This window comes from Anastrepha ludens, chromosome 4 (genome assembly GCF_028408465.1).
Source record: "Anastrepha ludens isolate Willacy chromosome 4, idAnaLude1.1, whole genome shotgun sequence".
NCBI lineage: Eukaryota > Metazoa > Arthropoda > Insecta > Diptera > Tephritidae > Anastrepha > Anastrepha ludens.
This window is the reverse complement of record NC_071500.1, coordinates 86,014,768-86,041,706: the sequence shown is the minus strand read 5'-3', so window position 1 is coordinate 86,041,706 and position 26,939 is coordinate 86,014,768. Positions and strand designations below refer to the sequence as shown.

Here is a 26,939-nt window from a genome sequence, read left to right as displayed (position 1 = left end):
CATAAAATTTGGTGTCCTGAAGTGCAAGATAGAGTGGCTCAAAATTCTAGTTGATTTATTCAAATTTTTTTCTTGCCTTTGTTAAGCATTTTCTTCATATAAAAAAAGGCAGTCTTTAGTTATAAGAGCCAAAATTGTGCCTTTATTTATTTTCCTCAAAAACATCAGTTGAAAGAGTTACAGCCTAATAAAAAATTAATGTATCAATCACACAAATTCAGGACTCAATTTTATTCGCTGCAAAATTTATGAAATAGCAATAAGCATTTTTGTACTAATGCTTTTATGAAATGCTTCGGCGTACCTCCTCACGCACATTTTGACAAACCTTGGCAACAACCCAAGCACACACGCGGAAGCTTCAGTGTGAGCACGAAAAGTATGCCAGCTGCGCTCCAAGAAACATGTTTGGATTGTGTGTCTCATTTGAATGCGTATTGTATTTATATACATACAGTATTTTTCAAAACTAAGTGCCAATTATTTATACGTGCTAGATATTTTTTTTCTTATTGGCACAAACTTAATAATCCTTGTTAAATTTTCCTTCTATATTTAAACGTTTTCAGTCTAATCCGCACTTTGATTGGCTTTAAAATATCAATACCACGCAGTATGCATAAACTTAAGAATGATAATAGCTTATTTTCATTCTTATGTCATTTTTTTTCTCAATTCCTCTTGAGATTGATTTGATTATTTTCTTTTCGATTATTTAGAGGCAAGAATTACTTACATATATGAAATCGAAAAATTGCATCAAATTCAAGGCAATGTGCATTATTTATTTCGATTCTAAGCAAGTATTTTCTGAGCACCATTATTAGTTTTCGTGACCATCGAATAAACTCTTTCCAAAAGCATTCCGTCTACCCAACTTCACCCACGAGGGCATGCACATGAGCCCACATGGAATGTAGTACCTTTAATGGTCGGTCGGCATCTCTCTACTTGTATAAATTTATATGTGTTTGCATATGTATGTGCAGATAAGCCGATAAACGTGAGCGAGTAAGATGCACGATTCAATAATATTTGTTTAATTAGCTTGGTTTCCTGTTTTGCGGTTTGCTGTCTGTGTACATTCTCAAATGCTCAATTTGTTGCGGCCTTGTGATAGGCTGACGAATGATTCCTTGTTGCTGTGTGTGTTAATTACTCTGTATGTGTTACTTTTTAGGTCATCAGCTGCGCTAACAATTAACAATTATGTACAATGAAGAGTAAGCAAAATATAATACCAGAAAACGGCAACGCAAACGGGTCGGCAAAGAGTAAAGTCGGAGTAAAATGTAAAATAAGAACAAATAAAAAAATAAATAAATATACATATTTTTTTTATATCAAAGGAACTCACAATTTTAAATATTTTTTCCATGTTTTCGAAAAATTAGTCACGAAAGTTTTATAATTTCTGTCCAATGGCGTCATACGTCAATTGTATTCGACACCTGTGAACTAGCGCAGTTGCAGTATATAAAAATACAATTAATGGGGCTCCTAAAGGTTAATACTAATGGGCTTTGAAAGAAGAGTGCTCCGAAAGATCTATGGTCCGCTTAGACTGGCAGATGGAACTTATCGCATTAGGCACAATGCCTAACTGGAAGCAATAGTTAAGAAAGAAACTATAATAAGATTTATTAAGTCTTAACAACTTAGATGGCTGGGACATGAGGCTAGAATGCTAAAGGGGCGGTCAACGAGAAAGGAACTAGATCTTTACCCAATTGGAGAAAGAAAAAGTGGACGCCCGAGGCAAAGGTGGCTAGAATATGTGGAGCTGATCTTAAGAAAATGCGAGTGGAATGTTGGAGGGAACTGGCTGTAAACCGAGAACGATGGCAAGAAGCTGTGCAGGAAGCAATGGTTCACCAAGGACTGTGACGCTAAGAAGAAGAAAGGTTAAAATATAGGGATCCATCACGAAGAATGATTTTTTTTTCTGCTTAGTAAAAAAGTTGTTCAAAAACTAAATTGGATGATTAATTTTACTCCACTTTGTAGAATTAATTCCATGTCAAACGATTCAAGTAATTTGAGCAATATCGTAGATTTTTCTGAAAACTAGTTTAGCCAATTATGGGTTTGTTCTTATTGTATACCACTTTTTTAAAAAAAAAAAGCTTTCTTTTGAAAAAAGTTTTTCTTTGTTAAAAATGTTTGAGAAAAAGTTTATTTGTCAATTTCGAAAAACAAATCCCCACAGATTTTATTAAAACTTGCTCACACCAGATATTTTCTACTTTTGGATAAAATATAATTTTAACAATTTTTTTTTATATTACATTTCAAAAATTTTGCGGAATAAGATATATGTACTTAAAAAAAAAATGGAAAAAAGTTTTTGCTTTTTGAATTTTTGTTTTTTGGAGCATAAAATATAACTTTAAAAAAATTGTTTGAAAAAAAGTTTTTTTCTTCTTAAAAATTTGTTTTTATTGTACAAAATTAGAAATAAATTTTCATTGTCAGTTTTGAAAAATATTTGATTAGGACTTTGCTCATATCCGCTCAGATTTTATTCTCATTTTGTTGAATAACAGTTAGGGCTTTGCTCAGTAAACCCTGAAAGTCTCATAGCAGAATTCCCAAAATTTCGCGAAATACGGAACTTTTAAAGTTGAAAAATTTGGTATACAGTTTTAAAGTGATTCAGTTTATTTAAACATTAAAAAAATTATTTTTGAGAATAAAAAGCAAAAACAAAAAATGCTTCAAAAAAAAGTATTATTTTTTGGAAATAAGATATATTTTAAAGCATTTTTTTGTGAGAATAAAATATACTTTTTAAAAAGATTTTAAAAAAATGTTTTGTTTTGAGAATAAAATATACTTAAAAAATTTTTTTCAAAAAAAAAAAAAATGTTTTAGTACACAATTTATGTTAAAATACTTTTTATTGTCAATTTTAAAAAACATACCCTTCCAGAATTTCTTTTCATTTTGTACAATTTGTTGAAAAAATGTGCTTTTGAAAAAAAGTTTTTCTTTGTCCAGAATTTTTGGGAAATACATTTTTTTTGGCAATTTCGATAAACATGTCCCCTCAGATTTTGCTGTTATTTTTTATTAATAGCTAGAACTATAATTAGTATTCAATGAAAGTTTCATAGCAGGATTCCCATATATTTTCAAGTTCTTTTCAAATGGATGCTTTTGCGCTGCAACAAGGTTGCTTTGGATAATCGTACTTCGAACCCCGACAAAGACAATGAACCTTAGGCTGTGAGTAAAGGTGTCGTTTTAGTGGCTGAATATTTCAAATATGCGACCAAAAATTCCCTCGTTTCCCACCTAGACGACACCAAGATTTCCTCGTTTTCTCGGTCTTTTGCCGTGATGGGGGTAACGCTCATTAGTGCGTATCAACGCTTTTACAAGCGCTCTTTCAACAAGTCGAATATCTCCTTCGTCGAGGTGTAAATATTTGAAGAAAATCTCAAATATCTTGGCTGTCTAACCGTAAGAGCTTTTTGCATTTAATGCGCACTAATGCACATCAACCGAGATTTCAGCATATGCATACACTTTGCTCATAAAACTGGCGCACTTGGTATGTGCGCTAATAAAGTGGTGGATATGTGGTTTATGATGTACGCATTTGCTCCCCGTATACCTATAACCAGGCAACCATACGCTGAACTTGCCGCACTGACGCTTTGCAACTTTAGTAATGGTGCGATGCTGCTATTATTTCCCTTTGTTAAATGACTTGTATTCATTGCCAGCGGATAATACATGGATATACACATATATGCATAGCACTCTTGCGCATGTATGAGTTGGCACATAGATGCATAGATATTTCCTGCTGCCACGCATATGCTTCCTGTTCTTGTGAACGTTCATGCATTCTTGTTTTTAAGCGACTTTTTTTTTCTTTTTCCTTTTGCAAAATTTCGTTTTTCATCGCTTTGTAGTTTTCTTGTTGTCGCTGAAAAGTCGGTGTGTGAATGATTTTGCATGAGACTACAAACAAAATGCGGGCATGTCAGCGACAATGGCACGTACGGTGTTGATGTAGCTTGTAATACGAGCAAAGAACACACACACATCCATATACGGGCAAATATGTGTAGGGGCACAAAAGTACGCTACCATATGCACTGTAGTTGGTAGTAAATTTTCATAGTTTCTAGGCCATGTGTGCTCGCACACATACAGGTGCACCAGGCAAAAGTAAATCGGACGACTTTCCGCACTTAGAGCGCCAGTAGAACGCAATGCCAGAACACAGAGGTTGACTACCTGCTGCCTCCATTGCCTATGCATTCTTGTGCTTTTTGTAGTTGGTATTGTTACTACAGTTTGGCCTTCGCTTACGGCCTGGTCCGCTGACCATCAGCTCTGCTTTGCTGTATTTTGCTTTCCTTTTTTGTGGCTTACTTATGAGTATACACTGAGAAATTATTTCACAAAGATAGTTAACAAAACCTGTCACTTTAAGGTATTTATGACTTGACAAGCAAACATAACCACATTCATAGGTTGGTATTCACACATGCACATTTTTGCACCGGTACAATGACGCACTCGTAGACACTCCTAGCCTTTTCAAATTTCATTGAGTTTTGTACACTTTTGCTAAACACTAACAACTTAGAGGCAAGGCCTGATACTTGCAACTAACTACACAAATAGTTTTGGATAACAACTGGCATATTAATGCTTCTGAAGCTATATTTTTTGTCTAAGTTAATGCATAAACATTCAGATTAGTAGTATTATATCATACATAGGTAGGTTGGACGATATGTAGGCGCAAGTGGGGCATTCTTTTACAACCTGAACAAATTTTTACCAAAAAAGTTAACGATACATTTGCGAGTTGACTGAATTTTTTTATAGGTTTTATACCGGAAAATATATAAATAATCGAGGTTTTATATTATGCAAGGTGGCACAAAATTAATCACTGTATTGGAAGACTTATACTTCAATCATATTTGGCACTTGTGAAATAGACAACTGCAAGATGAGTGAGGCGGTGCATTACCATGATGCAAAAGCCATGCATTTTTTTCCACAATTCCGGGCGTTTTTTCGTATTGCTTCAGGCAGACGGCGCATAACTTCAAGGTAACATTTTTAATTTTATTATTTTATATTTGTGGTAAGAACTCCTGATGCACTACGCCATGGTAATCGACGAAAACAGTGAGCAAAACCTTGACATTTGATCGAACTTGGCGTTTTTTTGGCCTTGGCTCTCCTGGACTCTTCAATTGGGACGATTGGGCTTTGGTTTCATTGTCATAGCCATATACGCATGATTCGTCACCAGTTATAATCATTCTAAGCAAATGTGGATCATCGTTGACGTCATTAAACAATTCCTGAGTGATGCTCGTGTGAAGTTGATCTTGTTCAAAATTCAGCAATTTTGGAACGAACTGCGCTTCATGTCCAAAATCTCCGAAAAGATTGCATGGCATGAGCCAACCGATGTGTCGACATACTCGGCAACTTCACTAATTGTGATTCGACTATTCTCCATAACAATTTTCTTCATTTTCTCAACATTTTCATCGGTTGTTGATGTGCTGGGGCATTCAGAGCGAGCTTCGTCACTCCCATCTTCTCAACCTTCTGTAAAAAGCTTTTACCACTTGTAAGCATTTTTTTTGCCTCAGAATACTCTCACCGTATGTCATTGTCATTGTCATTTCAAGTGTTTTTGAGCACTTAATTCAATTTTTTTGCACAACATTTGATGCAACTTCTTTGATCCATTTGTTTTTTTTTTTTTTTGATAGCTGAAAATCGCCGAGGACAAAAACATTTGTCTTATTTACGCCTCTCACAAACAAACTAAGCATGCCTTATTACTAAAACCGTGAACATATTTTCTAGACGAATGTACGCACAAAAAAAAAAATAAATAATCGAGAGTCGAATAGCCCGCGAAATATAAAAATTCACTTTATTTTTTGAATACTCCTCGTATGGCAAATATTTCCAAAAATAAATAATAAAGATTTTTTTATACCCAAACCACATTTTTTTCACTAAAAATTATTTAAAAAAAACAAAAAAAAAAATTGAAAAAAAAAAGAATTACAATTTTTGCATATTATTATTTACAAAATTTTCTAGGAATTTACTGTATATCTCTGGTACCCGGCCATCCAAACAAAAAATGCCGCTGACTTATCGAGCTTTGATTGTAAGCCTCCTTACCATAATTATACCTCATGTCATTCGTGCTTTGAAAAGAACATTTCTCAACTTCGTCCACCTTAATATTAGCACTCCACTGGCGGTAGTGCAAAGCCACAAAACTTTACAAAACTTCTCATTTCCAAATATACACCTCTTCCTTGTTCATGTTTGCCCGACATGTAAATTTATCGAACTATTTTGGTCACATATTTCTAACGCTTGAGGGTTTCTTCAATGCCTTTGACACAATTCGCAACTGATTTATGACTGAAGTTTGGCATTCGCTGACAGTGTAAAGTGGTGCAGTATTCCTAAACTAGGCTAAGTATTGCATGAGTATAAATATGTAGTTAAATTAGATTGGTTCTGAAGTTTAAAGTGAAAGAAAAACTACGAGGGGTGCATTTTATATTTCGGGATTTGGCAGTCCTGGTGTTGCAATCTGGCAACTGACAGCTGTATCGAAAAGTTTGACGTTTTTTGGCTTTTACATACTCAGAACGTTTTGAAATACCAGCGCTATTTGTGTTGTTTACAGTAACTTAAAAGATTCATCTCGGTCCAAAAATGGAATTAAATCGTGAACATTTTCGTGCGATTGTTTTTTACAACTTTCGACGTGGATTAACTCAGCAACATTGCATGGATGAACTTAATTCATTTTTTGGCGATGAAGCTCCATCAAGGACCAATGTTTATCGATGGTATGGTGGATTCAATCGTGGTCGTAGTTCACTCCAAGACGAAATTCGTGAAGGTCGTCCAAAATCAGTTGTTGTTCCGAAAACCATTGATGCTGTGCGCGAACTAATATTGCAAGATCGTCATGTGACCTATCGTGAGATTAAGACAATCTTAGGCATTAGTGGGACCCGCATACATTCAATATTGCATAAACATTTGACTGTCAAAAAAATTTGGTCGCGTTGGATCCCATACAATTTTTCAATCGCTCAAAAAAAGGCTCGTGTCGATTGGTCCGAGAAAATGCTCAAAAATACGATCGCGGGGCTTCGAAACACGTCTATGACATCGTGACAGATGATGAATCATGGATATACGCATATAAGCCCGAAAGTAAACAGCAGTCGACTATATGGGTGTTTCAAGATGAGCCAAATCCAACAAAAGTTGTTCGCGCACGAAGCACTTCCAAGCAAATGGTCGCCTGTTTTTTCGGAAAAACTGGACATGTCGCAACCGTACCACTAGAACAATGCAGAACAGTAAATTCTGAGTGGTACACAACCATTTGTTTGCCAGTTGTCTGCCAAGAAATTAGGAAAACCAATCGCCAAAGACGGATCACTCTTCACCAGGACAATGCGAGCTCTCACACATCGGCTCAAACAACTGCATTTTTGAGCACCCAAAACATCGAATTAATGGGTCCGACTCTATTTGTGAAACAGTGTCAGGGACATAATAAATATAAATTAAGTCCAAAGCAAAATCGAAATATATGCCAAAAAAGGTCGCTATACTAAAGGGTGGTTAAATTTCAAGGGCCGATGTTGAATGTGAACCACACCTAAACGTCAAGTTTTTTTCTGCATTTGATTTGACGTGTGATTAATAAAACTTGAACCATGGAAAGATACGCAATCGAGCAACGCGTTAAAGTTATTCAGGCTTATTATGAAAACGGGCGTTCAAATCAAAATTCATATCGCGCACTTCATCTTCAGTGATGATTCACATTTTCACCTCAGTGGATTCGTCAATAAGCAGAATTGCCGCATTTAGGCGAATGATAATCCAAGAGTGATTGCCGAAAATTCAATGCACCCACAAAGAGTGACTGTGATTTGACACCGTTGGACTTCTTTCTTTGGGGTTATTTGAAAGAAAAGGTGTATGTCGATAAGCCAGCAAACATTCAAGAGCTAAAGGATGAGATAATTCGGCACATTAATAACATAGAACCTCAAGTATGCCTCAGCGTCATCAAAAGTTTGGACCATCGGATGGAGGTGTGCCGCCGATATACTTTGACCGATATTTTGTTCCATACGTAATTGAGCCATACCAATATTATTATAATAAAGATAAAAAACATAAAAAATTGTATTCTATTCAAAATCAACACCGCCCCTTGGAACTGAACCACCCTTTATTTTATTCAGCCAATCACCTGCAGGTCGAGATTAGCCAATAATTCCTACAGTGGCTTCTATTACTCTTTAAAAATCGCGCCAATAGTTTGCCTCAACTCCTTTCATGCCCTTTTGAACTTGGCTTTTTCTTTATGCTCCATATGGTAAATATGGCAAAATACCAAGTTCTATAATAATACTAAAAAAGAAAAAAACGCTGAAGCATGTAAACTTAATTTCGGGTTGTCTTTGGTCCGTTTTTCTGGAAACGTAAATTTTTGCAGAATATTTCGATTTTAAGGTGGCATTGTTTTCAATCGATCGTATCCTTTATCTTAATTACTGAGCAGCGATTTCCTTGATCTTTGTTAATGTTTGATCTTTTTGATTTGTCGGAATTCAGAGAGAACGTAGGTTCGAATCTCGGTGAAAATGAAGAAAAAGTTTTTTTCTAATAGCGGTCGCCCCTCGGTAGGGAATGGCACGCCACAAATAGGAGGACAGCTAAGCCAAACACTGGACAGAAGTGTACGCAACATTTATTTATTTAAAACCCCAAATAATTTTTCTTATACTTAGTAAAATATTTAGTTTAAAAAAATGGATGATTAATTTTGCGCCACTTTGACATCCCGCAACCAAATGGTGCACATCAACATTTTTAACCACTTTAACAAACTTTTTGTTTTTTGTTAGAATATTAGTATTTATCATTGTATAACAACAACCATATAGGTGGTTCCCCTTTTTTACTTTTATAAAAAAAAAGTAAAAATATGCCACAAATTTCCACCAAAATTCAGTGCTTTTCAATTAGAATTTGTAGAAAGATTTTTGGTAGGTTTTTGGTTTAATTTTTTATAATTATTTCTTTTATAATTTTCTCCATACAAAAAAATATCGCGCATTAATAAGTTTAATGGCACATACAAGGTGGCGCAAAATTAATCATCCAATTTTGTTTTTGAATGAAGTTTTTTAATGGAAATCTTAATTTTGACCTTCACACGCTCCATTGCTTGTCTGTTTGTATAGTGCAGCAGTATAGTTCACAAATGTTAAATATGATTGACAAAAAAAAAAAATTTATTCATATAAATCTGTGAATAATAAATTAATTTTACGCCACCTTATATTAAAAACATCGATCTTGATCTTTCATTTCCTAAATTTCATTTCTTTATTGTTCTCCTCTGACTGAATCCTCTAAGAACTCTTTTCGTGGATTTTATCTAGCAAGAATTTTTTGTGTTTGTACAACTAGTGAGTAAAGCTTTGTAACTACGGACTTAGTTATTTGAATGAAATGCATTATATAAAATTTCAACAAGGACAAGCCTCGATTTTCCAGCTGCAAACCTTCGCCTTCTTTTTTTTAACCGTTTTTCCAAGGCAGAGACTGCTTCTTGGAACTATTTGTGCTACTTAGAAACATTTTTTTCCGACTTCAAGTGCAACTTCTTCGCCTAATAATCTTAAACATTACAAAAATCGGCTGATTCATTCTTAGTTGCAAAAGAGCACGAACTTAATTGAGAAATTAAATATTTTTGTTTTTGCTTTAACGATTTTTATTAATTTTTGAGAAGTGCAAGAACTTAATCAAAATATTTAAACACTCAAAGTTTAAATTAGAAAGCCGAGTTTCAATTTTATCACAGGATATTTAAATAAATATATCTGAGCACTAGGATTTGTGTTATGTGAAACAAACAAAAAAAATAAAAAAAAATAAAAATACACAAAAAAAACAAAAAAAATACAAAAACAAATGCAAAACAATACAAAAATATTAATATATAAATATATATACCTGCTAAATATATAACTTTAGTAGTGTAGAGTATAGTGGTAATTCTGTTAAACCGAAAAATTTAGTAAATTTTTTAGCACTGTACACTTTGCAGCTTTTAACATTTTTCTCTAACACAAATTATTCTTCTAAAAATGTACCGCAACGCAGATTTGCCAAACCAAAAATCTCTACATATTTGCATTTAATCATCGTCATCAGCATGAAATCACATTACTCATACGCCATGCAACACCGCAATCTATCAATCTGCTACAATGAAAACGAATGACCCTACAATAATACAGTATGAACAACTATATGGCATTCAACGATGCGTACACACCGTAGCAATCAATCAATCATGCGCACCTGTTGGACATCGCACTTGCCATGAACTTTGGCTGACCTGCAGGACAATTAATTTGCATACATTTATATGCATTTCAATTTGCATTTCCAATTTGTTAAACAGCTCTACTACTATAAAGGTATATTGTTTTGATGTTTGCTGCAGTCAATCTCTGGAGTGCTTGTCAGTGCAACTACAGCGCATGGGTTTCCAATCAAAGCCTTTACAGAGTTGGCACGTACAGTACAGTACAGTACTGTAATAATATCCAATTAAAATTCAAAAGAAAATCTGTAAAGTCGACCATATGCACAGTTTGTTCGTTTTTGTTTTTGTTTTTTCTATTTATTTTTAAGCCAAATTTATGCAAACGTTTATGGCATATTCTACTTGGTTGCAGTTGCAAACAAAGTGAAGCAAGTAAATAGTTGAGCTCGCTGCAGGTCCTTCCATTTATTTTATTTATATTGCTGCCTTGTTGCAGCAGATAATGTGTGTGCGTATCGCTTTTGTATTCTCCACGTGAAACCATAAAATTTTACGATGCAAATACTATACAAGCGTTTTGCCTTTAATGCAGCACGCGTACCTTTTTATTTGCCGCACTTGCAACAAGCTATGCATAAGCACTGTTAAAGGTACACACCTATACACTTTACTTATGTATTTAAAATACTTGTATGTGTGCAAAGAAACAAAAGAAAACTCATTAGTGGATACCCATTAAGCAAATACCAGCTGAACGTTTATTTGTTAAGTTTTAAGTATTTGTAGTTTTATACCAACTCATAAAGCATTGATATCAGTAGCCGTAGAAGAATACTTTAATTGGAGCACATCAGGAAAATACGAAAAGCGGGTAAAATGCAATTCACAAGCTTATATTTATAAAGGTATTTAGCTATTTTTATTAGGGCCTAGTGCACTGAGACCTTCGATGTGGTCCATTCTGCTTGATTGCGAATCTGTAATTAAAGGCTACTAATGAATTTGAGCACTTCATCAACCTTTTTGTTCAATATCACCAATGGTTTTAGAGCAGTCATGCCCAAAAATTTCTTATGGCGAGCAAGACTCATATGTTCGTAGGAAAAATTGGTAGTTTTCTACGCCCTATGTCATTATTTGACGCCCTTTGCTCCAATAGAAGCTAAAGGAAAGAAACAATGTAATAATACTGTCATGCAAATTGTATTGAAATCAAAATCACTCAGTAAGAGTTTGGGATGTTTCAATAGCTCTTTAACAACTATTGTACGAGATTTGCTGCCTGCTCGACCTAAATAACATCTGTGATAAGCTTTAGCACAGAATCAATATAATAGCAGGCACGGCAGCAGCTGTGGCAGCAGTTACGAGTATTGGTTCAAATATTTTTTTTTTTAATTCAATTGAAATTTTTGCTAAGTACACAACCTTATTTTTTATACTGGTCTGTAAAACTAATTTCATATGAGTGATCAAAGGCGAGGAACAATTTTGAAAAATCAACACCTACTAGTTTTAGAAAAACAAAACTGGAGCGCGAGTATAAGCTTTGGGCCTTACCATCAAAGCCACACCAACTAGGTGGGTGCGCATTGACTTACGACACTGTGTAGCTGCACTGGATCTGCTTTGTTGTTTCAACGCTAGCTCGCAAAAACGGCATACGCATATTTCAGCACAACTACTGCGTAAATTTTCACATTGGGTTGTCTAAAAAGTGCTTCAACAAATTGTTTCAGTATTTCAGCTAGAAGAGAAAAGAAAGAGTCATTTACTTTATGTACTAAAGTAAAAAAGAACAATTGCGTACTATTTAGAAACCCCCCTTCGCTGATTCGGTCATGTTATAAGAAGGCCAGAGGACCACGCAAGTGTTGTAGAGGTTAAAAAGAGTGCGATGGAAACTACCAAAAACTTGGAAAAATACTTAAAAAAACGGGATGTGCTACAGAAGCGTGAGACTTGAATAGACGACTCAGGGCCATGTGACCTGGAGATATCGCACAAGGAGAATCCACCCGAAATAGGATAAGGCTGAAAAATTATGTATATTTACTTATTATATAGAGGATAACTGTAGTGCCGATGAGCCCGCGAGAGTAAGCACCAAGTTGACTGATGAATACATAAACTATGTAACATACACAGACTATGTAGCATACCCTTACAGACTTGTAAGGTACTTATCTTTGAGGAAATTGGAAAAGTAGCGAATAAAAGATAGCGTAGTGAAACCACCTGTAGAATTTTCTGACATTTCGGATGACTCTTAATACTACATATACGTACAGAATCTCTAATAAGCCAAAATAAGCACAGTTGTAGCACCTGATATCCATTATAACGGAGCACTGCCCAGCGGATGTGCGTGCGAACACACGGCTCCTGTAGAATCTGTCTAGATGAGAGAGAAGAGAGGACGATCTCGCACCCCTTGTGCCATTGTCCTGCTCTTACCGGACGTAGATTTACCATTTTTGGTAGACAATTTTCTAATGAATTCGAATATTTCAGTACTGTGAAAAACATGTGCCATTTTATATGTCTTTAAAAGAACAGAAGCGATGACCAAACTAACTCTTTCTACATGGTTCGAAACAACCAGCCACCGGAAAATCCAATGTCTGGTGAATATCGTGCATTTCATTCGATTCCTATTTCCAATGAAAGGGTTCTCAATTACGAGTGAGTGTTATGAACGTTTGCAATACTTGTGTCATGCTGGAAGGTATGGTCATACCAGCTCACCAGTTTTTTCGCAAACATGGCATTCTTCTTGGAATTAATCCACGTTTGATCAAATATCCCAATCTGGTGCAAAATCTTCTTCATCTCTTTGCATACGAAACGAAATTTCAATGTTGAAAGATGCCTTGAAAAAATGGAATCGCTTGCTGTAAACAGGAAATAAATATGCAAGTAGTTCTTAGCAGGTAGCACAAACTTCTCTCTCAGTTCGCTTTAAGTCGGCATTTAAAGGCAGCAGCCGAAATGTCTTTACATATTTTTTATGTGCATTGAGTTAAATAGTCTCATTATCGACTTAATATGAAACATAAATGATAAAAAACACAACCAACCTCAACTTTAAACTGCCATCGGTGAATTTATATCCGCCTTTTTCAGCCACTAGCCAATACCGACACCAAACTACTACACTTAACACCCCCCACTCGCTGTGCCAGTAAGAGGAAATCGCATTGCTGCTGCTAGAAAAACCATGAGCTATGGAAAAGATCTTTTTTCCGCTTGATATTTCGAAATTGGCATCAGTCGCCGAAGGCAATCAAAATAACTGATGCGCTTTTTTTGAATTCAGAGAAAATCACTAAGGCGATTGTTTAGTCAATCAAAAAGGCGAACAAACCACGGGCATGTGTCAAGCGCAGCAGAATGTGCCAGTTAAACACTATTGCGGATGCAGCATGAATATATCCACGAGTATTCGTACTAGCTCATGCCACGCGTATGAAGGTAACACGTTTCGCTTGCTTGCACGAAGCTTTGAATGGTATTAGAGGAAATCGTGACTAATTTCATGCGGCAGCGCATAGCACGAAGCAACGCTGTAGCAACTTAATATGTTGCGCTTTACTTTGCGTTGCTAAACGAAACCACTAGCTTATGCTTTGACGCTTTCACTGCAGTCATCTAAGGAGACGTGCAATTTGGTATGCGCTGTACTGCATAGTTTAAGGGCAAGCAGGCACGCTAACATAATGGGGTACTACAATTCAAGTTTACAACTCCCATAGATGTAAAAGCAAATAATTAAAAAAGAATGAATGGGTTTTTTTTTCTTTTATTTTTTTATTATATTATATATATATATATAATTGGCGCGTACACCCTTTTTGGGTGTTTGGCCGAGCTCCTCCTCCTATTAGTGGCATGCGTCTTGATATAGGTCCACAATTGGAGGGACCTACAGTTTCAAGCCGACTCCGAACGGCAGATATTTTTATGAGGAGCTTTTTATGGCAGAAATACATTCGGAGGCTTGCCCCTGCCTGCTGAGGGCGAGCGCTATTAGAAAAATGTTTTTCTTAATTTTGGTGTTTCACCGAGACTCGAACCTACGTTCTCTCTGTGAATTCCGAATGGTAGTCACGCGCTAACCCATTCGGCTACGGCGGCCGCCAGTTATTATTTTTTTATTACCTTTTGTTATTTTTCTGGGTGATTGCTTAGATATCACTTGGCCATTAAAGAAAGGGTATACTACTATCCGCCTCTCATTTACCTCCGAAGAGTGACTGACATTACTGAATGCTCACTTAGTACTCACTCCAGCCTTTCTCGTACTCATATTTGGGATCAAGGCGCAGAGCGGAGCAGGTATCGTGATCAATGAGCAAGCCAGAAACAAATACATATTTGAGTGTAATAATTAGCCGATCGCTGTATTAGATAAGAGAAGCGGTAGAGAGAGCCAAAATATAAAAATGTATTTGGAAATTTTATGTTTAGACCACAAAATACTTTTGTAGCAAAAAACGATAGTTATATTAAAACAAAAACGACACCAGTTTGTAGGTCTATAAAGGCTATGGTATATGAAGTAACATACTATAAATGGAGAGAAAAAAAAGAAGAAGAAATTTTGAGCACAATTTTAAACTAAGTAGGGAATTACTGTGAGCTTCTCAGAATATTTGCATGTGAAGTTCCGGCAAGACACCCGTCTTTCGCCTTGGAGCTGTAATGCTCTAATTGGAGCCGGGATACTCGCCATGGTATCGGGATTTTGGTATTTTGAAAGTCTCAATTTTTTTTTTTTCTTGTTCACTCCTCTCGGTGGCATAGGGCCTTGGCAAGACTCATTGTTGCGTTGGTTTCGTTAATCTATTTTGATTTCTCACAGGGTAGGTGATTATATGGTAGAAGTCTCCATAATCTTAGCAAAACAAACTGGCCGATAGTATTGCATGCCCGATCACCCACCCAACAAAAATGATTTATATATTGGCTATTAATTTATTTTTTCCTAACCTTTTCTACCTTTTTTTATAAAAATTTAGCTTATATCACAACAAAAAACAGATATCTAATTTAAGGTTCAAATTTTCAAAAATATTTCAAAATTTTTAATTAGAATTTGTAGAAAAAATTTATTTACGCAGTTTTATATCCAATTGAATTTTCGTATAACAAAATGCAAGTTTTGAGTCACTAAAAATCATGTTGATTTTTCCAATTTTTTGTTTTTTCTGATGCTGCTATTATTGAACACAGATGTACGTATACATATGTACACTTAATCTGATTACTTTTTTATCATCGCAAAGCTTGATTTTTTTCCCACCCCTATTACATTTCTCATTTTTCTATTCACTTTTCTTCCTTTTCTTTATAAATCAATTAAACCATACTGACACTTTTAATTTTTGATCAAAGCAGTTCGCACTTACCTGTTTCCATTCGGTCTTATCGACGCCATCCTCGCCCGCCATCTCGATGGGTGGTCGCAAAATAGAGACATACTGTGCGCGTGTAAACATTCCAGCGCATGCAGGCGGTAGCACAAATCCATGAGACGAGCAAACGTGGAGGAGTAAATTCACGCCGGAAGAAAATCGGAAACGGAAGTGGTACGGAACGTGGGCGGCAACGAAGAAGTGGACAAAAACATGGAAAAAGAAAAAAAGAAGAAAATTAGTAGTTGATGAACATTGGCTACTGGTTAAATCAAAGTGTATTAGTTAGTGAAAAAAAAAACACTATTTGTTAAAAAAAAATGTATCAAAAAGAACGTTGTGATTTCAAACGCTCTACTCATATGAAATGAAAAGAAAATATGGACGTAGCAGACTGAAATTGGAAAGCAACTCTGTGAACCCAATGCGCACATCTTAATGGTACTTGTTTCCATCGGATCGGCTCATATCGAATAATGGATTTTTAATCGTAATCAATTAATCGCTTTTATCAATAAATTTAATATATATACATAATTTTGTAATAGTAATAATATATTTTTGAGTTTCTTTTTGTTTTAATATATCAAAAAACATAAAACGCCAGCCTCCACCTAAACTCACCAGAATTCAGCTCAGCTCACCGCACCTGAACTCATTTGAGGTACTTCTTCTTCTTTTTGAAACCTTGTAAAACTTATCTCAATAAATGATTAACGATGTTATATTTCTAACTTTTTAATAAGCGGATGTTTTTTTTTCTGTTTCTAAACATTTTTAGACCTTTCGATTTCGGCGCCTAACAAACTCCTGAGCGATTCCATACCAAGTTATAACCAAGTATTTTGGGCATTGTAGTAAATTCTTCTGAAAATTAATTTATCTATATGCCTGAACAAAATCAAAACAAACTCAAACAATTTAAAAAAAATTTATAATTTTAGAATTACTAAATGTTGAAAATATTGATATTGAGTTTCTAAAGTGAAATATCTTCATTTCCTTTTATATACATTTTATTTTTTATTATTTAGAATAAAATGCATTCAAAAACTCCCAAAAATTTTCCCACAACTCTTAAAAAAGAAAACGATTTCTTTCTCAGAAATTTAAAAAACAACTTTTGTTTCTTTCTTTAATTTTGAGGAATTTATTTTTATTTTTCAAAAATGCCAAAAAAAACATTTTTTCCCCAAAAATTTCCCAATTATTAATAAAGGCAATAAGATACAAATATGAGGAATCGTATTATTCAAAAATTCCCGAAAAATGTTTAACTAATTTTCATTTTTTCAGAAAAATTTTTGACAAAAAAAATTTTTTTACCAAATTTCAGATGGCAAACTATAATTTTTTTACCAATTTTTTCCCCCCAAATGTTTTGTTCCTAAAATTTTTGGGGAAAAAAATTTTGTTGTGTCTTTTTTCCCAAAATTTTTTAACTAATTTAAATTTTTTTACAAAAATGGTTAACGGTTTTTTACCAAATTACAAATTACAATTTTTTTACCAAATCTTTTTTTGCCTAAAATTTTTTTTGTTTGGGTCTTTTTTCCTCCCAAATTTTTTTTCTCACCAATTTTAAGCAAAAATTTGTTTCTAATAGACATTTTGTTTATATTTTGAAGTAAAAAAAATTAAATTTTGTGAAACAAATGTCTAAAATTTGTGAGAAAAAATGTTTTTTTTTTTTTGTTAAACGTTTTTGGAAAAACTTTGGTTTTGTTATTTTTGTAAAATACGATCCCTCAGATTTGTGTCTGATTGTTATTATTAATAACTGGTACTATATTCAGTATTCCCTGGAAGTTTCACAGTGTGGTTTCCATTACTTTACGGGTTATATTCGTATACGTACAGCGATCAGTAAAAAAATTTTGTTAGCTATTCATGTGTTTTTAAATATTTTGTTTTAATTTAAAATTTTTAGGAGAATTTTTTGTGCTTGTTAAAAATTTATATTAAAAAATACACGTGCTACTATAGTTATTCACATATATTCACTTATCTATTTTTATTTTAACAAAATTAGCAATGCGCCTTCTTCGAGATTTACTTTTACTATTTCAAAGAAATTGTAAATCGACGACAAATTAGCGCAGTTATGAGTGATTGCTCATATTCAACTAAAACTAACTAGATTAAAACTAATTGCAAACGCTTTTTTTACCATAAAATGGCATGTGAATGTTACCTATAGGATTTTTCTTAGTTTTACTAGACCTACAACCTGTGCCAGCTACCTACTAAAGCGGCGAATAACTTTACACAGTGTAATTTGTGCACCTCATACGCACACCGATAAAATGCGGGGTACCCGCAAAAAAAACCTCGCAATCGTTAAAAAAAACGTTTCATGTATTGAATGGTTTTCCATTACAGGACAATAACACAAACAACGCACACACGCGCACTCTTACAACTCTTTTCCATGCATTTTAAATAAGCTTTTGATTGCTTTCACTTACCACTGATAGCCAATTCAGCGGTGCTCTACACCTGCCTTTTTAACTTGCGTTCTATGTAATTGCAATTCTCTTGACCTGACTTTTTACGCTCCCTATCCATTGGCATGTTCGTACCACATTACTTTGTTAGCATTTGTGTGGAGTTTAGTTTATTTGCTTCATTTATTTCCTTATTAAATGTTTGCATGCAAAAGCTAGTTAAGTTTCCTCCGTTTTTATTCAATTTAATGCTAAGTGCCGGAAATGCGACAAGTGCTTGCAAGTGCAGTGCAATGTAAAGGACGAACACAAGAGCAACAGTGGTGGCATAATCATTTGTAAGAAAATCAATATGGCAAGAAAAATGTCGTACAAGGTGGCACCAAATCAATTAATGGGAAGATTTATAATAAATATTTGCAAATGGCGTCGTACGTGAATCATATTTGGCAACTGTGAACTAGGCAGCTAAGGTAAAAAAACAGGCAAGCGATAGAGGTCAAACTAAAGATTTCCATCACTTAAAATATATATATATTTCAAAAACGAAAGTGGATGATTAATTTTGGGCCACCTTGTATTTTAGAGCCAAACAACTTTTACTTATAAGAGTATGACTACTATTTTTTTGCGTCAAGTCGAAATTTCAGTGCAAATATGCATGAACGTATATCGTATAGTTGTTTTAATTATATTGGGTTGTTCGCAAAGTATTTTTTTTTTTTTTTTTTTGTGGTGAAAATGAAATACTATCTTCGTATAATGAATAAATATTTAATTAAATTATATATTTGCAATTCTGATCCAACACCTTTTGCCATCTTTCTGGTAGTAGCACACTCATAACATTTTTGGTCTTTGCTGGCAAAAACCTGATCCAGGTGATTTTTGACGTATTCATGTGAGGTAAAGGTTTTACCGTCCAAAAAATTTTGCAGTGACCCGAACAAATAATAATCCGAAGGGGCCAAGTCTGGAGAATATGGTGGGTGTGGTAGTACATTCCATCCAAGCTGTAAAAGCTTTTGGCGAGTGACCAAATTTGTATGAAGTCTCGCATTATCTGGGTTGAACACTACACCTTTTCTGTTGATTAATTCTGGCCTTTTCTGTTTAAGTGCATCATTCAGTTTGTCCAGCTGCTGACAGTAGAATTCCGAATTAATTGTTGTGTTATCCGGTAAAAGCTCAAAAAAAGTGACTCCTTTAAAATCCCACCAAACAGACAGCATCACCTTTTCTGGATGGATATCGGCTTTTCAAATGATGATGATTCCAGTAATGATGCGCTTCAAAAAATGGATCATTTTCGTGACTTTTGAGAAGTGAAGCAAAGAGTTCAACGCGGCGACACAAATTTCTCTCCGTGAGGACACGGGGAACCCATATATCGAGCATCGAGGTTAAACCCAGGCCTTTCGGGTGGTCATAAACAGTTAAATTCGATAAATTTAACCTCTCACCAATCTCACGTGTTGTTATTCGCCGGTTTACATCAACTAATGCCTTTTTCGCGTCTTTATCAGCTTCAACCGGCCTTCCAGAACGTAGTACATCTTCGATATCAAAATTGCCGGTTCGAAATTTTGCAAACCAGTTTTGCCACTGGCGTGTTGTCAACATATATTCTCCATACGCATCGGCTAATTTCTTTCTGGCTTGAACAGCATTTTTACCTTTGCTATAGTAAAAAAGTAAAATATGACGAAACTGCTGCTTATTGCTCTCCATATTTAAAAAGGCACCGATCAACAACTACTGCGTAAAATCAATTGAACTTATTTACACACAAGCCTCGCATATAATGACAATGCGACTTAAGTGGAAACTTAGCTGTGAAAAAATACATTTAAATCCTCTGCCGGGAAAAAGCGAAATTACTTTCCAAACAACCCAATACTACCATTGGTCTAAATTCAAAGATTAAATATGACTCGTATATTTGCAGGCTTAAGTATTTTAAGAAATTTGTTTTTTTTTTATCTAAAAATTTTGAGACTTATTCAACATTGAGAATTTTGGTATAGAGATTTTTAATTTGAAATATCTTCGTCAAATATCAACAATTAAACCAATATTTTCATATATTTTTGTTTTTAATTTTTTAGGAAGAAATAAGAATGGAGACGAATTATGGATGGTCGAAAATTTCTTTCCAAGCACTTCAGTAATATTGCTCAAAACATTTACGATCAAGGGATAGGCAGATATAATACACTTCATATATATTTTTTGATTGTTTTGAAAAAAATATATATATTCATAATTTTTGTGAAAATATTTTTTTTGCCACATCTGAAAAGCTCCAGTTTTTGGTAAGCGCATTTAAGCAGGCAGACTATTTTTAGTTTTAAGCGCCTTTGTACAAAATTTAGCTTAGATCATAACTTGAGTATAGCTTTATATGCCTCTGTAAGCAACTGTTGTATACTCTGATTTTCTAATATACTATACTCAGATAAAATGTTTACAACCAAAAACTTTGCCATCTGTGACCAAAGTTTACGTTATTCGAATGGAAAATTGCTTGCTTTAACTGTATAGCAAAGAGAAGTAAATGAATGCGGTATACTGCTATGTACATATATGCATATGTGTATAAGTACATTAGGGTGACTCACTTTGTCACAATTGACATTTAGCAATATCGGTGATACTCTTCACATTTCTTGAGGATTATACCAAAACTAGTTGCAATCATATTTTGTGTGTAAAAAGATTGAAATCTCATTAGGTGCTACAAGGCACCAGCTCACCTTTACTTTCAAAGGTATCGCGTTAAAAATTCCAGTCAAATATCATCCACAACCCTCATTGATGGCATTGCGTTGGAAATACGAGTCAAATCTGGTCCGACAACCCTCATATTCGCCTTGCTTATGATGATTTCTAGCTATTTCCTAAGCTAAAGGAGCTGCTTTGGGGACACTGCTTCGATACATTTCAAAAATTTGGAAAGCTAAAAACTTAATTGGCTATACGCCTTTAATGTTATTCCGAAAATCGACTTCAACAGTTGTGGCGAGAATTGGGAAAATCTTTGTCATAAATGTATTGTATGGGGAAGTGCGGTTACTCGGAATGAAGATAATGAGCTATATTTAGAAGCATAAATAACTATTTTGAAAGTCGTACGTAAGTTAATCTTACTTTTTCAACAAACATTATTTAAAACCCTGTAACTCACAACTGAATGAAACAACAAAAAAAGCAAGTGATTTTTTGTTAGTGTGAAATGCCACCTTGACAATGAGCATAAACTTTAAATTGTTTGATCGATACTTTACGAGACGTCGATCACTACAACCATCTACCGAGAAAATTATGGATTTGGTTTCCTGAAACTATTTATTGGTCAAAAGAAATGTAAAATAAATATCCATCTGGCAGTGCTCACGCTTGCTACATTATCCGAAAAGCTATTTTGGTTAAATTATAATGTCTTTCCTCTTCTACAAGGGCATCGACCGTACAACAGTACTTAAGAATTTACGTATTTATTTCAGATATTTGCAGCCACTTTAGTCACTTTAATCTCGCTACGTTTACCTTTTCGAACTTCTCCTTAATACTCCCTGAATTAAGCCCCGCCGGTGAATTAATGAACAGGGAAACATTTATGCATTTAACTTTTAATTTTGCTACTTTTAATCTACATAATTGTCATGTTAAAAGCGCGCGCACTGCAGGTATGCTCTTCCTGTGCATGCCAACAAAATTAAAGTGCCTTTGGCATAACATTAAATTGTCACTTATACGCAGTGTTGAATGGTGTCCACATGCGGCACAGCGTAAGCGCCCTTATACATGTTTAAATGAGAATAAACGCACAATAAACGAATATGTAAATGTGTGTGTGAGTGTACATACGTACCGTTATTTATATGGGAATGTAAGTATGTAAGTGCCCAAGGGCTTTGGCATATATTACATTAATCACCTGCCTCGCAATTCTCTCTCCCTCCGCTATGATCAGGTACATCAATTACAACAACACTTTAAAATTAACAACACGCCATTTGCGATTTTCTTTCAACGCATTGTCAACCTTATCTTTTGGTTAATTGAAAGCGAGTAATTGACATTACAATGCCACTGAGTTTATTAAGCGTTGGCAGGGACAACAAAAATGCGAAAAGGCATCATTAACCTGCAAGCAGCAATAATTAAAGCAGCAGGAAAGTGACGGTGGCAAAACAAAAAAATGAGCGCATAGTTGTGTATGTGCGAGTGTGTGTTGTGTAAGATGAGCATTGAATAAGATAAAAAAAATTACTGATAAATTCGACAAACAGGACAAACACAAGGGAATTCATTAAAATAAAATCGATTATCAAGTTTAGCATTTTTTTTGTTTTTTTTTTGCACGCTATGTGTCCAAACTAATGCTGTCCCTTATCATTGTGGCTTTATTATCAAATTTTATACATTTTTCACCCACTGCTACCTTACGTGTGCCTGTGCGAGTTTTATGTTTTCCCGCTTTTTGTTATTTATTTTTGATTTCTTGTTTTTTATTTAATTTTTTTTTTTTGCATTTTTTACTTTTGGCTTTTAAACTCACCTTGCCACGGTCGATACTTTTTATCATATCCAAATCCGTAGTGTCCGATATGCCGCCATGCACAATCAGCACTCGATTGTTGAGGATAGTTCCCAGCGGTAACCAACGGTAAACCTCATCAATCATTATCATCAATTTCTCAGAATTGCGCTGCAAAGAGCACAACAAAGAAACAAAAGTGGCATTCAAGTAGAGGAGCAAAAGACAAATGCTTAAAGATATGTATGCCTTCTTTCGTGTGTATAAATAATCTTAAATCACATCAGCTGTGCGCACTTACACGATACTTTTGTTGCACCTCGCGTATGAAACCGTAACGCGCATTCATTACTGAATCCTCATGATTGCCGCGATTCAAATGCACCGCACCAGGAAAGGCAAGGAAGCAGGAAAGCAGGAGTAGGAAGACCTCAAGCCCCTTTTTACCTCGATCGACGAAATCACCATTGAAGACATAAGGATTTTCGACCGAAGGAAGACCATTCTGAGAGAGAAATTATTTTGCAAAAAAAGCAATAACATAACAAATAGTGATGTCGATCACGGAATAGCGGCCGTTTTCGGATCACTCGATTATAAAATAATAAAATACATTTAATAAATAATACAATTTATAGCCCCCAAGATTGATCATATATTGTATGATTATATAAAAATAAAATTAAAAAAAATTAAATTATAAACAAAATTACAAAAAACAATACAAGCAAAAATTACAAAAAAAATTAATTAACTTCGTTGCATTTGATTAAAAATGCATGCCATCTTGAAATCACCTTCTTTAATTTTTTTTATAATTCCCTCATAACAACTCACCTTATAGAAAATCACCAAGAGATCATCAAGTTTGCCATGCAAATCTCCAATTATGGTAACCTGTTTGGATATCGCCGTTGATGCTTGATTAAGATTTGGAAGTCGTTTCAATTTAAATGCAGCCTCTTTTAGAATACTGCCCACATATTTGGCTAGTAGACGCTCCGACTGGGAAGTAATTAAGTGGGCAGAATTAAAAATGTTTCAAAAATACACAATTTTTTGCATATAAAAAAGCAAGAAATATTGATAAAGTTACAAAGTAAACAAGTTTAGCGCAATTAATAACATTTTCCGGCGAAAGCAAAATCTATATTTCCGATGCATTGCGATTGAGTATAAAATAAGATTTTTGCTTTAATAAAAATAGGAGCTAGTCCTACTACTTCTCAGTTATTGTGTGCATTAGCGATAATGAGACGTTTTTTATATATTTTTTTTATATTTAAAATTTTTTTTTATCATTAAAATGTGTCTTTAAAATAATTAAAAAAATTAATAAAAAGTTACAAAAAAAAAACTTACTAAAAGTTAACATTTTGAGTTGCTCATAGCCTAATAAAATTTGGAAAAATTACTGCTTTTAATAATTTCATATACAGAAATTTCAACCGAAAATTTATTAAATTTACTTTAAACATATTTAGATTTCTTATTAAAATAAAACCCAACTTTTTTTTAATACAAACAACTACTAAGAAAAGAAATAAACCAAAGTCTCTCTAAAATAATGATTACAAGTATTCAGTTATGTCTTTGCCCTTTTTACTCACCTTTTTCTTGCGAAACAAATCAATTAGTGTTACTACATCCTTCTTCGTTAAGGGAAATTTCAAATGTGGTCCCTCGTAATTTTTATCCGACCGATATTGGCCATCCTCACTGAAATCTGACTCATCGAAATAAACATCTGAAGCTGTAGTTTGTGTCACATTTCATTTGTCACAAGCAAATTGGCAAGCGTTACACATAAAATGTACAAGGAACGAGTTGAGGAAATGAAGAGGATATGTGAAAGATATATATGAGAGAGAGAGAGATATACATATATGAGATATTAGCAATACAAAAAGAGAAATGTGAATGTAATGCGAAATGGGCATATACGTACATATTTACATAAAAACTACTTAACATTTGATAAGGATAAATAGGTAAGGGCATAATCTACAATACAAAAGTGAAAAGGAATACAAATATATGCATAAGTATATGTAAGTAAATATGAGGGTATGCATAATCGTAAAATGACAAAAACATTCCCTGTTGCTGTTATATTGTAATAATATGATTTCATTTTAATTATAAATTTAGCAATAATATTAAACATTCATAAACATTTACATGTATGTATGTACGTGCATTAGGGTGTATTACTCTCTATATAAAAAAAATGGATGGTGATTTTTCATCTGAATTAGAAGAATTATTTTATTTTAAGACTTCCGCTAAAATATTTCCGAAAAATATTAAAATTTGCCTGAGCTGAACCGATTAAAGGCAACTCCAAAAGTCTCAGTAGCTTTAATAACACAGGCCGACAAAATTTAACCAACATTCAGACCCAGAAACCAGACTATATATTTCCGAAGGTTTATGATGCGCTGAATCCAAATCTGGCCTCAGAATTGCTCTATTAGTTTGAGTTTTCGAGATATCCTAACCTAAAAGTGCAAAAAACCCCATTTTTGCCCATATTTGAGGTTATGTAGCCTTGCAGATGTTTTCTTTCACCAAAATTAAAGGATGGCATCTTTAAATATAAGCCTTCTTTTTTCAAATGGCGTTTTGCTTGCTCAAATATCATTTTTTTTCGCAGAGATATCGCATTTTGAAATTTTCATGTTTCGAAATTTTCCTACACCTGAAAATCGATTAAGATATATTAACATAGACATGATATAGTCGATTACTAATTTTCTTGAATTGAGTCTTATTTTTCTTAAAATTTTGTCTCACACCATAAGTGTGCTGACTCACCACACCCCTACACTATCTAACCTTTGGGTACCGAGTCACACACAGCCCTAACCCCTAGTAACCACCCCTATCATGCCGCAAGCAGGCTTACCCACAAACTCCAAATTTACATACTATTAATCCATATATTTCAGGCCCTCAAACCCAAGAAAATTAGTAATCGACTATATCATGTCTATGTTATCTTAATCGATTTTCAGGTGTAGGAAAATTTCGAAACATGAAAATTTCAAAATGCGATATCTCTGCGAAAAAAAATGATATTTGAGCAAACAAAACGCCATTTGAAAAAAGAAGGATTGTATTTAAAGATGCCATCCTTTAATTTTGGTGAAAGAAAACATCTGCAAGGCTACATAACCTCAAATATGGGCAAAAATGGGGTTTTTTGCACTTTTAGGTTAGGATATCTCGAAAACTCAAACTAATAAATTAATTTTAGTTATCAATCCGAATTTTGCATGGACAGAGAAGCAGATATTAGTTTAAATTATTTCGGATACTTTTCCTTGTAGACTAGTGTAATTTTTATTTTATTTTTAAACAGACCCTTTAAGCATAAACTCTTCTATCATCGGAAGTGATTTTTTTTTTCAACGAAATATTTTTTTAATTATTAGTGTATTTATTTGTTTATTTATAAATTTACATGAAATAAAGTTAGAAATGATTATATCAACGCAATTAAAGCAACTCCCAACAAAATCTATTGGTCCGAAATATATTAAAAATAATGCAGAAAAAAAGTTAGTTTTTTATTTTTTATATTTGAAAAACTCAATTTTAGGAGATGTGTTAGATATGACCCATTTCACGCAAATCTTAATATTTTTCTGAAATATGAAAATAGGAAAAGGATAAAATAAAAAAGATTTTATGATTCCGTTGGAAAAACCGCAACTATTTTTTGTGCGGCACCCTAATGCACTTATGTGCCAGGTAAGGACTATTGCCTTATTTAATTCTGAATTAACGAATTTAAATACTTAAACTTGCACAATAATTCAATGTTACCGTACATATTTACCTAATGAGATCTCCGGGTCCTTTTGTATTGATGGACGCTGGGCAGCAGCAGCTTCGGGAATGTGTGTAAGTAGTGCATTGAAGAAGTTGTATAACTGCAAAGGAAAATGAGAGCAACTTTGCATTAGCTTGGTTTATTGAAATAACGGTAGATAACGAATGACTTTGTGCATAATTATTACTAGCCTGACTATCATAGTTTGATTCCCACTGTGGTCATCAGGCACCCAATAATAACAAAATGTTCCTTTATATCAGAGCCCTTTCTTTAGTCTACGGTAAACGCCAAAATATAT

General features: G+C 34.1%; 1 protein-coding gene across 3 annotated transcripts in view; it reads right to left on the bottom strand.

Moving 5' to 3' along the window:
• LOC128860052 (serine/threonine-protein phosphatase rdgC) overlaps positions 1 to 26,939 on the bottom strand; it is a 248,058-nt gene that overhangs the window by 27,248 nt on the left and 193,871 nt on the right. For 2 of the 3 annotated variants that reach the window (XM_054097277.1, XM_054097280.1), the window contains 6 exons: positions 26,645 to 26,738; positions 24,411 to 24,553; positions 23,638 to 23,805; positions 23,102 to 23,305; positions 22,822 to 22,971; positions 15,805 to 15,876 (listed from right to left, as the gene is read on the bottom strand). In XM_054097277.1, coding sequence (XP_053953252.1) covers positions 15,805 to 15,876; positions 22,822 to 22,971; positions 23,102 to 23,305; positions 23,638 to 23,805; positions 24,411 to 24,553; positions 26,645 to 26,738 — 831 coding nt within the window. The remainder of the gene's footprint in view (positions 1 to 15,804; positions 15,877 to 22,821; positions 22,972 to 23,101; positions 23,306 to 23,637; positions 23,806 to 24,410; positions 24,554 to 26,644; positions 26,739 to 26,939) is intronic. The other variant, XM_054097279.1, reaches the window with a different exon arrangement.